The sequence below is a fragment of the Daktulosphaira vitifoliae genome, unplaced genomic scaffold (genome assembly GCF_025091365.1).
Source record: "Daktulosphaira vitifoliae isolate Bord-2020 unplaced genomic scaffold, ASM2509136v1 Scaffold_3, whole genome shotgun sequence".
NCBI lineage: Eukaryota > Metazoa > Arthropoda > Insecta > Hemiptera > Phylloxeridae > Daktulosphaira > Daktulosphaira vitifoliae.
The window spans coordinates 36,469,807-36,480,984 of record NW_026099574.1 but is presented as its reverse complement, the minus strand read 5'-3'; the positions used below and the strand labels follow the sequence as shown (position 1 = coordinate 36,480,984).

The window sequence follows — 11,178 nt, the reverse complement described above, 5'->3', positions numbered from 1 at the left end:
CTCAACTTTTAATAGACAAGAACTAAAATCTCCACCTGTAAGATTCAAGTTTTTTTTTATTTACCAACATTAAATACAAAATTTAATATCGTCTTACCAGGTGATGTATTGCCCCAACCTGTAGCCAGCACTTTTTGGGGTTCAAGGGATTTATCAACATTTAAGCAAATAGGTCTGACATAATCTGAAAATTGAACTTCTCTATCTAACCGGAATAAAGCGATATCATTGTATGAAATGTCTTCTTGATAGTTTGGATGAATTATACTTTGTATTATTTTATAATCGCTACGAAAATTATAATCACTACTATCTTCTACGTATAAAGCTCCAAGACGAATCCACTTCGCTTTTACAATGCTATGTAAAATAATAAAAAGGTTAAGCATTTAAAAATATTTGTTTCAATTAATAGAAACATACTTGGGAACACCTTCTATATGAATATCCTCCGGTAATATTACATACTCAACACAATGCGCAGCTGATAAAACCCAATTATTACTTATTAATGAGCCTCCACAAGTCCAATCAACTTCTTCAATCGTGTCTCCAAAGCCTATAAGAGCCTACAAGGATAAAATTAACTATTACCATAAATTAAACGCTCAATATTTTGTACATGATAGACCATAATAAACTTTTTATCTATTAGTTTATCAAAGTGAAAGTTTAAAATTTTTGAACAGAAAGAATTAATACGTATTTAGGGCTAACTTAAGATATTTTATCGCACCGGACAATCTCATAAAAATATCACCCTTAACCAAAGCCCTAGTTTCGTTAACAAATTTCAAACATTAACACAGTCTGGAAAAAAATTAAAGAAGGTAAACCCTTGGAAATTATAAAAATTAAATGATTATAATATAGATATTTTTTAAGAGAGGAGGAATTAAATCAGTTGTCTTCAACAATTTATTTTTTAATGTAAGTTTACAAAATATGCAATGTACACAACACATTTTTTATTTGAAATAAATGCAATTTTTAAATTGTGCGTTTGCATAATTTAATTAAATATTTAAATAGCATATATTTTCAATTAAAATTATACATGCAGTTTGAAATAAATTTCAAATTACTGTAGTTGAAACTCAAAAATACAGCACTCACGTTGAGTGCATAATATATAAATATCATATATAACAAATACATAAATCATATAATAAAATTCGGAAAAATGCACAACTCTATATTTACTAGACACAGTAATAATAAAAGTAATTATATAGTAATAGTAAATAATGAATTTAAAAAATAAATATAGTTAATTATAACTATAAATAAAAATAATTACTATTATTATAATTAATGGCATTAATTAATAACAGTAATAATAATTAATGTAAATAATTAATTTAAATAATAAATATAATAATTATCATATTTATACTTTATTTTTTGTGCATTATTTATTTACAACTCAAACTTTATGTACAATAAAATTTTCAACAACATAATCTTATTTGTATTTTAAATTAATTTAATTACGAATTTAGCAGTTTTTGTTGATTATTTATACATTTTATACTTAATTAACAAATTTGTTTAAAATAAAAAACTAGCAATTTATTGATTAGGTCATTATTTAATGAAATTTAAAAATTATGCGTTTGTGTATATTTTAAATGTAATCATTTTAATAAGGTAAAATTGAATCTGCAAAACATTTTTAATTAAATGCATTTAACATTTCATTTTTTTTTATATTCATCTGCAGTTATAACAAACTGTTTTCATATATTTTTTTATTACTTTCTAGTGTCTTAAAAAAGGTTCTCGTTGCACTTAATGAGATAAGAAACTATTGTTATGTGTCATTGGTGTACTGTAAACTACATTTCGAAAATTGAAAATGCATCTTTAAATGCATGTCAAAACAAACTAAAAAAATTAATACTTAAATGTATAAAACAAATATTTGTTGAGTATATAATATTGTATATACATTTGACATTTAAAATTTAATTTGCGTTAATTATTTTAAAAAATAGTTCTCTAAAGGGGTAAGCTGCTTTGAACAATCGATATTGTGCAAAGGTATCATGAAATTTAAATTATAAATTAAATGTGAATATAAAGACTTTAATTTTCTTAAATATAACAACGTAAAATAAAAATTGAACCTAATAATTTTTAATAATACAAATTAATAATCAACTAGTGTCTATAGTTGTTTAAATAAAAACATGTTAAACAATTATATAGTTAAAAAAGTAAGGGAATTGGTAAATTTTTACTTACAATGAGAACAATAGGAACCCGTTTCCTCATTTATTGAACACCTTATATACATATTTAGTTATATTATTAAAAATATATGTCATTATATAATATTTATTTTTATGTTAATTAGAGAAACAAATGAATGATTTTAGACCTTCACGCATCCCTATTTCCGCGTAAATATTTTTAATAAATAATTAATTAGTTTAATTTATTAAATCAATGAAATAAAATGTCGATTAAAAATTATACTTTAGGTAAATATGTTAACCTAAAAGTTCGGTATGAAGGTTAACTCGTTTTACAGTTATAAATAACCGTCTGTTCGCTATCGGATGGTGTCTAGTACTTGTTGTAACCGAACGTTCGTTCATGAACAATGTTCGCCATATTGACTTATGTAAAATAAAACGTAACGTTCACGAACGGACGTTTCAGAAATGGACTACTTTATATTCAGATAATTATTACCATGTGAGGAAATTCGGCACGTACAGCTTTTTTACCACCGACAATATAAGGCACAAAATCTGGAACTTCCGGTATTCTATGAACAAATTTAGAATATTTATGACACACTATAATAAATAAATTATAAAAACACTATAAAAACATGGACAATCAAAGGTATTTCAGCCAATTACTTTTGCCAGCCACTTGTTTTTGATCATCGGTCGTATTTTCTGGCCGTTTCGTTTCATAGTCCTTTGGTAGGCAACATATTATAGGATATGAATCATCAAACGAACATAGTATAGGAACGACGTGTTGTGGAGTTTGCCTTCTACTCTCAGGACATTCATCAAAACGGCGGCAATAAGAATTGGAAGTAAATTCATTATTTCCTTTTAGACATAATTCACCTATATAATATAATTTAAGTACCGAATTTAATTTAGTTATTCAGCTAATGGAAACTTGATATAAAATTATAATTTATCCATTAGAGTAGTGCAAATAACTCATTTATAAAAATTGAATAGTCGTACAAGAAGAGAATCAATAAAAATTAAAATTGTTTTGTACAACTAGTTAGTACCTGCGGTAAGATTTAAATGAAGAATGCTATTTCCTGAACTGAAAGTAAAATACAAATTGAGCAATACATTTAGAAATATGATAATTAGTTTAGACATATTTTAGAGAATAAAATCAAATGTATATTATATAATGCTCTTTAGAAAAATTTATTATTTATTATTTATTAGTCTATCGTTCTAAAAAAGATGCAGTTTATGAAATAGTCGTCAATTTATAGCAAATAAATAGATATCCTTATTACCTTATCATATAAGCTAGAAGTTAATTAATTATTATTAAGACTCAAAATTAATGGTATTTCAATGGCTAATTAATTCCCATAAACATATTCATCTGTGTGTAATGATTACAACTGACTTTTAACCTTCAGTTATCAATATTAAGCCAAGTTTGAAAATGAATTTTTAATTATTGCAATAATTAATTCATGATATGAGAACCAAAAAGTTCTATTACATACACAATTTTCATTAAAGATAGAGTCTTTTAGTTTGCAAACGATGAATTAGCGAATGCTAATATTATGGAATTTGTTACACTTCAATCAATGGCAATTTGTGCACAGGTATGTCGAGACATGCCTAGCACCCCAACATTATTAATAGCAATTTCTCATTCTTTTACGTTTTTTAATAGAAAAGATAACGGAATGGAAAGGGACACCTTACTATATGATCCACAGTATAGGCGATTAGTCTCTAGGAGATTACATTATAGTACCTCTTTTTTAAGTATGATAAAAATATTTAAAAGCCTAAAAATAGGATAAACATTACAAGTATGTTCGAAATTTTGTACAGATTATAATCATAATAATATCAATATTTATATTTTAAACTACAAGTATCTTATTTTATTTACATAAAATTGACTAGTATTTACAAATTACCTCAAAAACTTTAAATATATATTTTTTAAAGTGAGATTTTAAAAACAATTTGATTGTAGTTTTCAAATTAAAAATCAAGATAGCTTAGAAATCTATATTTCATTCCTGATTAAGTTTAATTTTGTAAATTTAAGCTGTTAAATGATTTAAAAGTTAAATGAAAAAAGTCGTAAGCTTATGTTAAAAAAACTATTTTATAAATATATTTTAAAAAAATTTCTTAAAGATATAAATTTTCTAATCTACCAATATTCAAAATTAATAGTGTGTTTAATATTTCCCTAAAAAATTATAGAAAACTTAAGAAATAAAAATGATAGCACAGTGGGTCGCGGCACAGTATGGACGTGAGATAGTTGGGACAAGTATAGATGATATCTGACAGTGATTAAAATCACTATCATAAGAAACGCTTCGATGCATATCTGTAGATAGTATTTAATTCTATGAAATTGGCGCATTATTACAAAAACATCATGAACCCTATTTTCTTAATTATATCCTGATTATTAGTTCTTAGATTTAAAAGTATAATTTATGAATAAATATTTATTATAGCAATTAAATATAGCATGATATCAATTTTTAATAATTTTGTGTTGTAATTTTTACGAAGAAATAATAAAAAATGATAAAGTAGTATATTTTGTTACTTCTATGACAAACATGTATAAAAATTAAAAGGTTTGATGCAATACTTAAAAAAAAAATAAGTGCTTTAAATTATAATTGATTATGGTTTTTAATATATTAAAAAATATCAGTGCAAAATATCACTTATAACCTATTTATTTGGTCCTTTAAAATTGATTTTTTGAAAGTTTATAATTAAAAAAAGTTGAATTTGTTACCATAACTTTTAGCTCAACTTGCAAGTTTGAAATTTACATCATTAATAGGAAAATTAAAAATTGTATTGATAATATTAATATACAGCTAGGAAATTTTATATTTACTATTTACTGTAAATTTACCAGAAAAACTCAATATTTTTTTTGCATTTTTTTACTGTAATTGATCACTTAAATAGAAATCATAGTATTCATTTCTAAGTAACTTTTAGTGTTTAAAAGATTTTACAATTGAAATATTCAGAAATTAATTATTATTAATAATTTACTTTAACTAAAAAAAACAATAAAAAAGTTGTTTGAAAAATCTACTAAATTAAGAAGCGTATTATAAAATTTGATTATAATTGTAAGAATTTATAGTTCAATTTAGTTGAAACTAAAAATAATTTTTTTTTAGAAACGATTTATATAGCAACATGTTACCAAAAAATTTGGAATATTGTAGACTGTTAGTAACACACAAAAATAGATTTAAAAAATTAATAAATTACAAAGTAAAATTATTTACTTTTGGCAGTTGAATACTTTTATCATATCAAATCTAATTGGACAATAAATACATTAAAAATATTAGAAATGAATGATTTTAATTGTTTATATTGAAAAAGCTGGTTAAGCAACTTTTTATTTGATAGAGGGATTTTTTTTTCAATTTTTGAGGGTAATATATTTAACTAGATAATAGTTGTGATCATTTGATGTATCGTTAAAAAACATTGGTCAAGTATGAGCTGAGAAAATAAATGAGAGCCACAAAAAAAAAATATCATAGTAAAATAATTTAAATATGAATAAAAAATATCTTCACACGAAAGGAGACTACAGTAATGAGATCCTTAATATTTATAGAAGTTATTAAATCTAAATGAGATAAAAATCAAATAAGTTAAAATTTTTTTCTAATTCAAAAACTTTTATAAAGGTATTTTAAAATAGAATATTTTTGAATATGGTAACCACTTTCACCATGAAGACAATCTATAGTTTGAATTTTTTTTTGTTCGTAGTAAGTATATTACATAAAATTTAATTTAAGATATACATAAAAGTGTCAGTATTTTCGTAACATTTTCAAAAATTAAGTTGAAAAAGTTCTACATTCTATATGCATTTTTTATTTTTGTTCCTCCACGTATAAAGGGAAATGGTTCGATTTAAAAAGAAGTATGTTGAATGAAAGATGTATATAAATAGCACTTCTCATGTAAAAACTCTATTGATCTATACATTTTTCAAAAAGTTATATAAATATAAATTTAAAAATATAAAATCGAGAATTTTCACACAAAAATATCATTTGGTAGTCATTTTCTCCGCGTGACAAAATAAAGTCCGAAAGTTTTTTTTTCCATAATAAAGTATATTACATAAGATTTAATTTAAGATATATATAAAAGTGTCAGTATTTCTGGAACACTTTTAAAAGATAAGCTGAAAAAGTTAATTTTTGTGAAAAAATTGTCATATAGAATCCCCTCTGTGGGCAGATAAAGAGTCAGATTTATAAAAAATGTATACAAAATAATAGATTTACCTATCATGTATCTATAAAAAAAAAATTATATCGATTTGTCATTTTTAAAAAAGTTATGGGAATTTTAAGTAAAAAAATAGAAATAAGTAGAAAATTAGCGATTTTAAAATTTTTAATATTTTTAGAGATTTCTCCCATTTCCTGGAATAAGGGAAATTTTGTCAATTTTTGAGGGCAATGTCTTCGACTGTATACATTTGTGATATTTTGACGTATCCTTGAAAGAAATCGGTTCGGTGAGAACTGAGTAAAAGTGGTAACAAACACAAAAAAAAAAAATAATGAAAAATAAAAAAAACACATCATAGTAAAATTAATACCTTCTCAGTTTCGCATCGAAGCTAAAATGTTAGGACATCATAATTTTATAACGTTTTTATTTTTAATGTTTATCTATTTATTTTAACTTTCATTTAACCTTTATATCGTATATTGAAAAACAAAAAAAAAGTAAAACCTATAAATTTATAGTTAATTAAAGTCAACAATATTTTTTTGTCAGTTAAATAAAAATTTTAGATAAGTGGATAAAAAAATTATACATCAAAGAAATATATTGTTCGAGTTACAAAAATTAAATGATTTAAAGATAAAAAAATTGCTGGCTGTATTTTTTTTTCAGTGTACAAGTAATACAATGTGTTGAATTAATTATCAAGATTTATACTAGAATTCTAATATAATTAGGAAATAAAAAATTGTTTTTACAATGATCTATAGAAATGTTTCATTCGTAGTGAATTATATCTGTTATGGTAATTTAATCTTTACTTAATTTTAAACAGGAGCAAATTACACAGAGTATGAATGACTGTAGGAAATACATATATTGAGTAGCATTTTACAGCATTTTATCTCGTAACTAATGATGAAAAATGATCATAATAAGTCTTCTTTTAAGTCAATTTTCTTTTTTAATTTTTTACATAAATGTAAAATGGATCTAAATTGGCTACTCTTAAATTGATCTTTTAAAATTCAATGTTTTCGGGTCAGTAAACGCATTATATTTATACTTGAACATGGCCAAACTTATTAGAATTAAGTTAAGAATTTTTGTCGAGTAGACATTTTTTAATTGAATATACAGGGTGTTAGTAAATGCTATATCACTAGTGGTAGGATGATATTCAGGAGGACCTAAAAATAGCGAAATCGAAAACTAAAATTTCTTATCTCCAAAATTGGGGGTTTTACGGTTCCCCCACTTTAAATTTTATTTTAATAAAAAATAAACATCACAACGGTATTTCCCACGAAATTCTCATACAAATTAAATGGTCACTCGATTTTTTGTAACTTTTGTGCCCTCCCCTGAATTTTGGGTTCAAAGTTGAAAAAAAATTTCATTTTAGTGTGACCCATCAATTTGTATTTAAATTTTACTGGGAGTTTTGTGATGCAGTTTATTTTTAGTTTAAACGATTACATAACGAGAAAAACTGGAAAATCCCACAGATAATGTGATTATATTATAATTTCACAAGTCTTTTATTATTTATTCAAACTGATTAACATTTTTATCATTAAAACTGTTATAAAATTATTATTTATTTTTCTTTTTAGTTCGCTCCCAATTTGCTGATACATGTCGAAACCAAAAATAGTCGTATTATGTTTTAGTATTTTAATACTATTGGTATTTTTTTTTCTCGATGTACTGTCTTTTAAATAAAAAAAAAAGAAATACTGTTTATAAGATTAGTTTATTTAAATTTGTATAACAAAAAACTTGAAATAAATGGTCGTTTTATAAATGAAAAAGTGTAAGTTTAAATTACATTTTTAGCAAATGACGCACATTAAAATCGTTTTACAATACAGGCTATTTGTTTACTATAGGTTATTCGTTTTTACTGCAATTTATCCATTTTTATTGCATAAAAAAGAAGCTATATTTTAAAAATAATCTAATATTTTTAGCAACTTAATTAGTGACTAATCAATAGTAAACAGTATTTATCGAACATTTAAATAAATATTAACAAACTCAGTGATGTACCATATTCTCATTAGTGATTAATTTCGGGAAAGAGTAGTGTGCCGATTACATCATAATAATTATTTCTAATTATTCTATTGTAATAAAGTTTAAAATATTCATTTCAATCTTGTGATTGTTTTATTTTTCCGATCTAAAAAGAAAAAAAAAATTTATAACAGTTTTAATGATAAAAATTATAATCGGTTTGAATAAATAATACAAGACTAGTGAAATTAAAAAATTATCACATTATCTGTGGGTTTTTCCAGTTTTTCTCATTATGTAAACGTTTAAACTAAAAATAAACTGCATCACAAAACTCCCAGTAAAATTTAAATACAAATTGATAGGTCACACTAAAATGAAATNAAATACAAATTGATGGGTCACACTAAAATGAAATTTTTTTCCAATTTTGAACCCAAAGTTCAGGGGAGGGCACGAAAGTTACAAAAACGCGAGTGACCACTTAATTTGTATGAGAATTTCGTGGGAAATACCGTTGTGATGTTTATTTTTTATTAAAATAAAATTTAAAGTGGGGGAACCGTAAAACCTCCCAATTTTGGAGATAGGAAATTTTAGTTTTCGATTTCGCTATTTTTAGATCCTACTGAATATCATCCTACTACTCGTGACATAGCATTTACTAACACCCTGTATAAAGATATCTGTTTTTATGAACTACATAAAAATTCAAAAAATTAAAATAATATAGAGATTTCTTCAAATCTTACCTTGAAAATATCATTAATTTGTATCAAATATAAAGTTTGTTTTAATTTTTGTTATAAATTAATAATTACTTAAAATAAAAAATGTAAAATTGGTAATACACAACCATTATCAGTAAAATTACAAAACCTTATTAAAAAAAAAAATTATACATTTATTTGTTTACTAAATGAATGATTCTACTATTAAAATATAAAATGATATTATATTTTTTGAAAATATAGAAATGTGATTTTGATTCCTGATTTTTGTAGTTTTATATAATGTTGTTTATTTCAAAGGAAGAAAAGATTATCAATAACATTTTAATGACAATGTTTAAAGCAAAAAATTTCTAAATATAAAATAGTAAAATGTAAGAATATAATAATATAAAAGGAATGAACTAAAAATATAACCTCTTATAAATCGAATAATGAATAAAATTATACATAACTAATTCTTTAAAATTATTACTATTGTAGGAGAAATGTAGTTTTCAGTGAAAAATCAATCACTCAGTATAATCACCAATAATTATCAAATATTTTAAATTAAAACTAATAAATACAAGATAAAAATAAAGTTAAGGGGTAAAAAACCCAGTTATTAAAAAATGAAATTAACAACCTTGTTATTTATAACCGGCATATGCCTACCCAGAAATTTTCATTAAGACAATCTCTGCAATAACATTTTGAAATTGTTATACTCTTCATCTAATTCCGTAGGGGTGCGAATTCTTGGATAGTTATACCCGTGGTTGGGTTAATATAGAAAGCCGAAAAGAAGGATATTAGATGATTTACTCTACCAAATATAATTCGGTTAGATTTAACAATTTTAATTACTTTAGTTTTTTTATGTCAAAATACGACTAACAATAATTTCTATACACAAGTTGTGCTAGCCTTTAATGTACAATTGCTGCACCAATACGACTGTAATAGTTATTTCATAACAAAATTAATTATAGCTAATGCATAAAAAATAAATTAAAGTATATTATAGTTTCATCAGGCTTAAATTAAATTATTAATTACGTGAAATTATTTTTTTCTTAATATGTAACAATAACTTGGAANTCAAATTTTTTTTTTTCAAATTAAAGTACATTACATTAGCTTTAATTTAATATATATATAAAAGTGTCAGACCTTCCGGAACATTTTCAAAAGTTATGTTGAAAAAGTAAATTTGTTGTGAAAAAGTTGTCATTTTAAATCCCCCCCTGTGGGCAGGTTAAGTGTCAGATTTACAAAAAAAATATACCAAATGATAGGTAAAGACATCAACCATCTATATAAAAAAAAATTATATTGATATGTTTATTTTTGAAAAAGTTAGTGCATTATTAAGTTAAAAATATAAAAAAAAATTATTTTACAAAAATCGTATTTTTTTATTAACTTTGATGTCAACTTTCACCATGAAGACAAGTCCAGAGGTCAAATTTTTTTTTTCAAATTAAAGTATATTACATTAGCATTAATTTAAGATATATATAAAAGTGTCAGACTATCCGGAACATTTTTAAAAGTTAAGNGTAAAAGTGTCAGACCTTCCGAAACATTTTCAAAAGTTAAGTTGAAAAAGTTAATTTTTTGTGAAAAAGTTGTCATTTTAAATCCCCCCCTGTGGGCAGNTTGTGAAAAAGTTGTCATTTTAAATTCCCCCCTGTGGGCAGAAAAAAGGTTGAATTTACAAAAAAAATATACCAAATGATAGGTAAAGACACCAAGCATCTATAAAAAAAAATTTATATTCATATGTTCATTTTTGAAAAAGTTATGACAGTTTTTAGTAAAAAAAATTGAAAAAATTTCGAAAATTAGCGATTTTTAAATTTGTAATTTTTTTGGAGGTTTCCCCCATTTACGGGGAACGAGGGAAATTTTTTCAATTTTGAAGGGTAATGTCTTCGACTAGATAC

General features: G+C 23.8%; 2 protein-coding genes across 13 annotated transcripts in view; both read right to left on the bottom strand.

Annotated features, from left to right (window-relative positions):
- Window positions 1–3,448, bottom strand: part of LOC126901961 (venom protease-like) — a 79,527-nt gene extending 76,079 nt beyond the window's left edge. For 2 of the 7 annotated variants that reach the window (XM_050678943.1, XM_050678947.1), the window contains exons 1-2: window positions 3,269–3,448; window positions 2,874–3,092 (exon numbers count right to left, since the gene is read on the bottom strand). In XM_050678943.1, the coding sequence (XP_050534900.1) occupies window positions 2,874–3,092; window positions 3,269–3,365 (316 nt within the window). In that variant the 5' untranslated portion in view covers window positions 3,366–3,448. Of the gene's footprint in view, window positions 1–97; window positions 361–423; window positions 570–2,700; window positions 2,808–2,873; window positions 3,093–3,268 lie in introns of all 7 variants that reach the window. The other 5 variants (XM_050678945.1, XM_050678940.1, XM_050678942.1 and 2 more) reach the window with 5 other exon arrangements.
- The window catches only part of LOC126901960 (PDF receptor), a 172,910-nt gene that overhangs the window by 59,797 nt on the left and 101,935 nt on the right, over window positions 1–11,178 (bottom strand). The window lies entirely within an intron of this gene.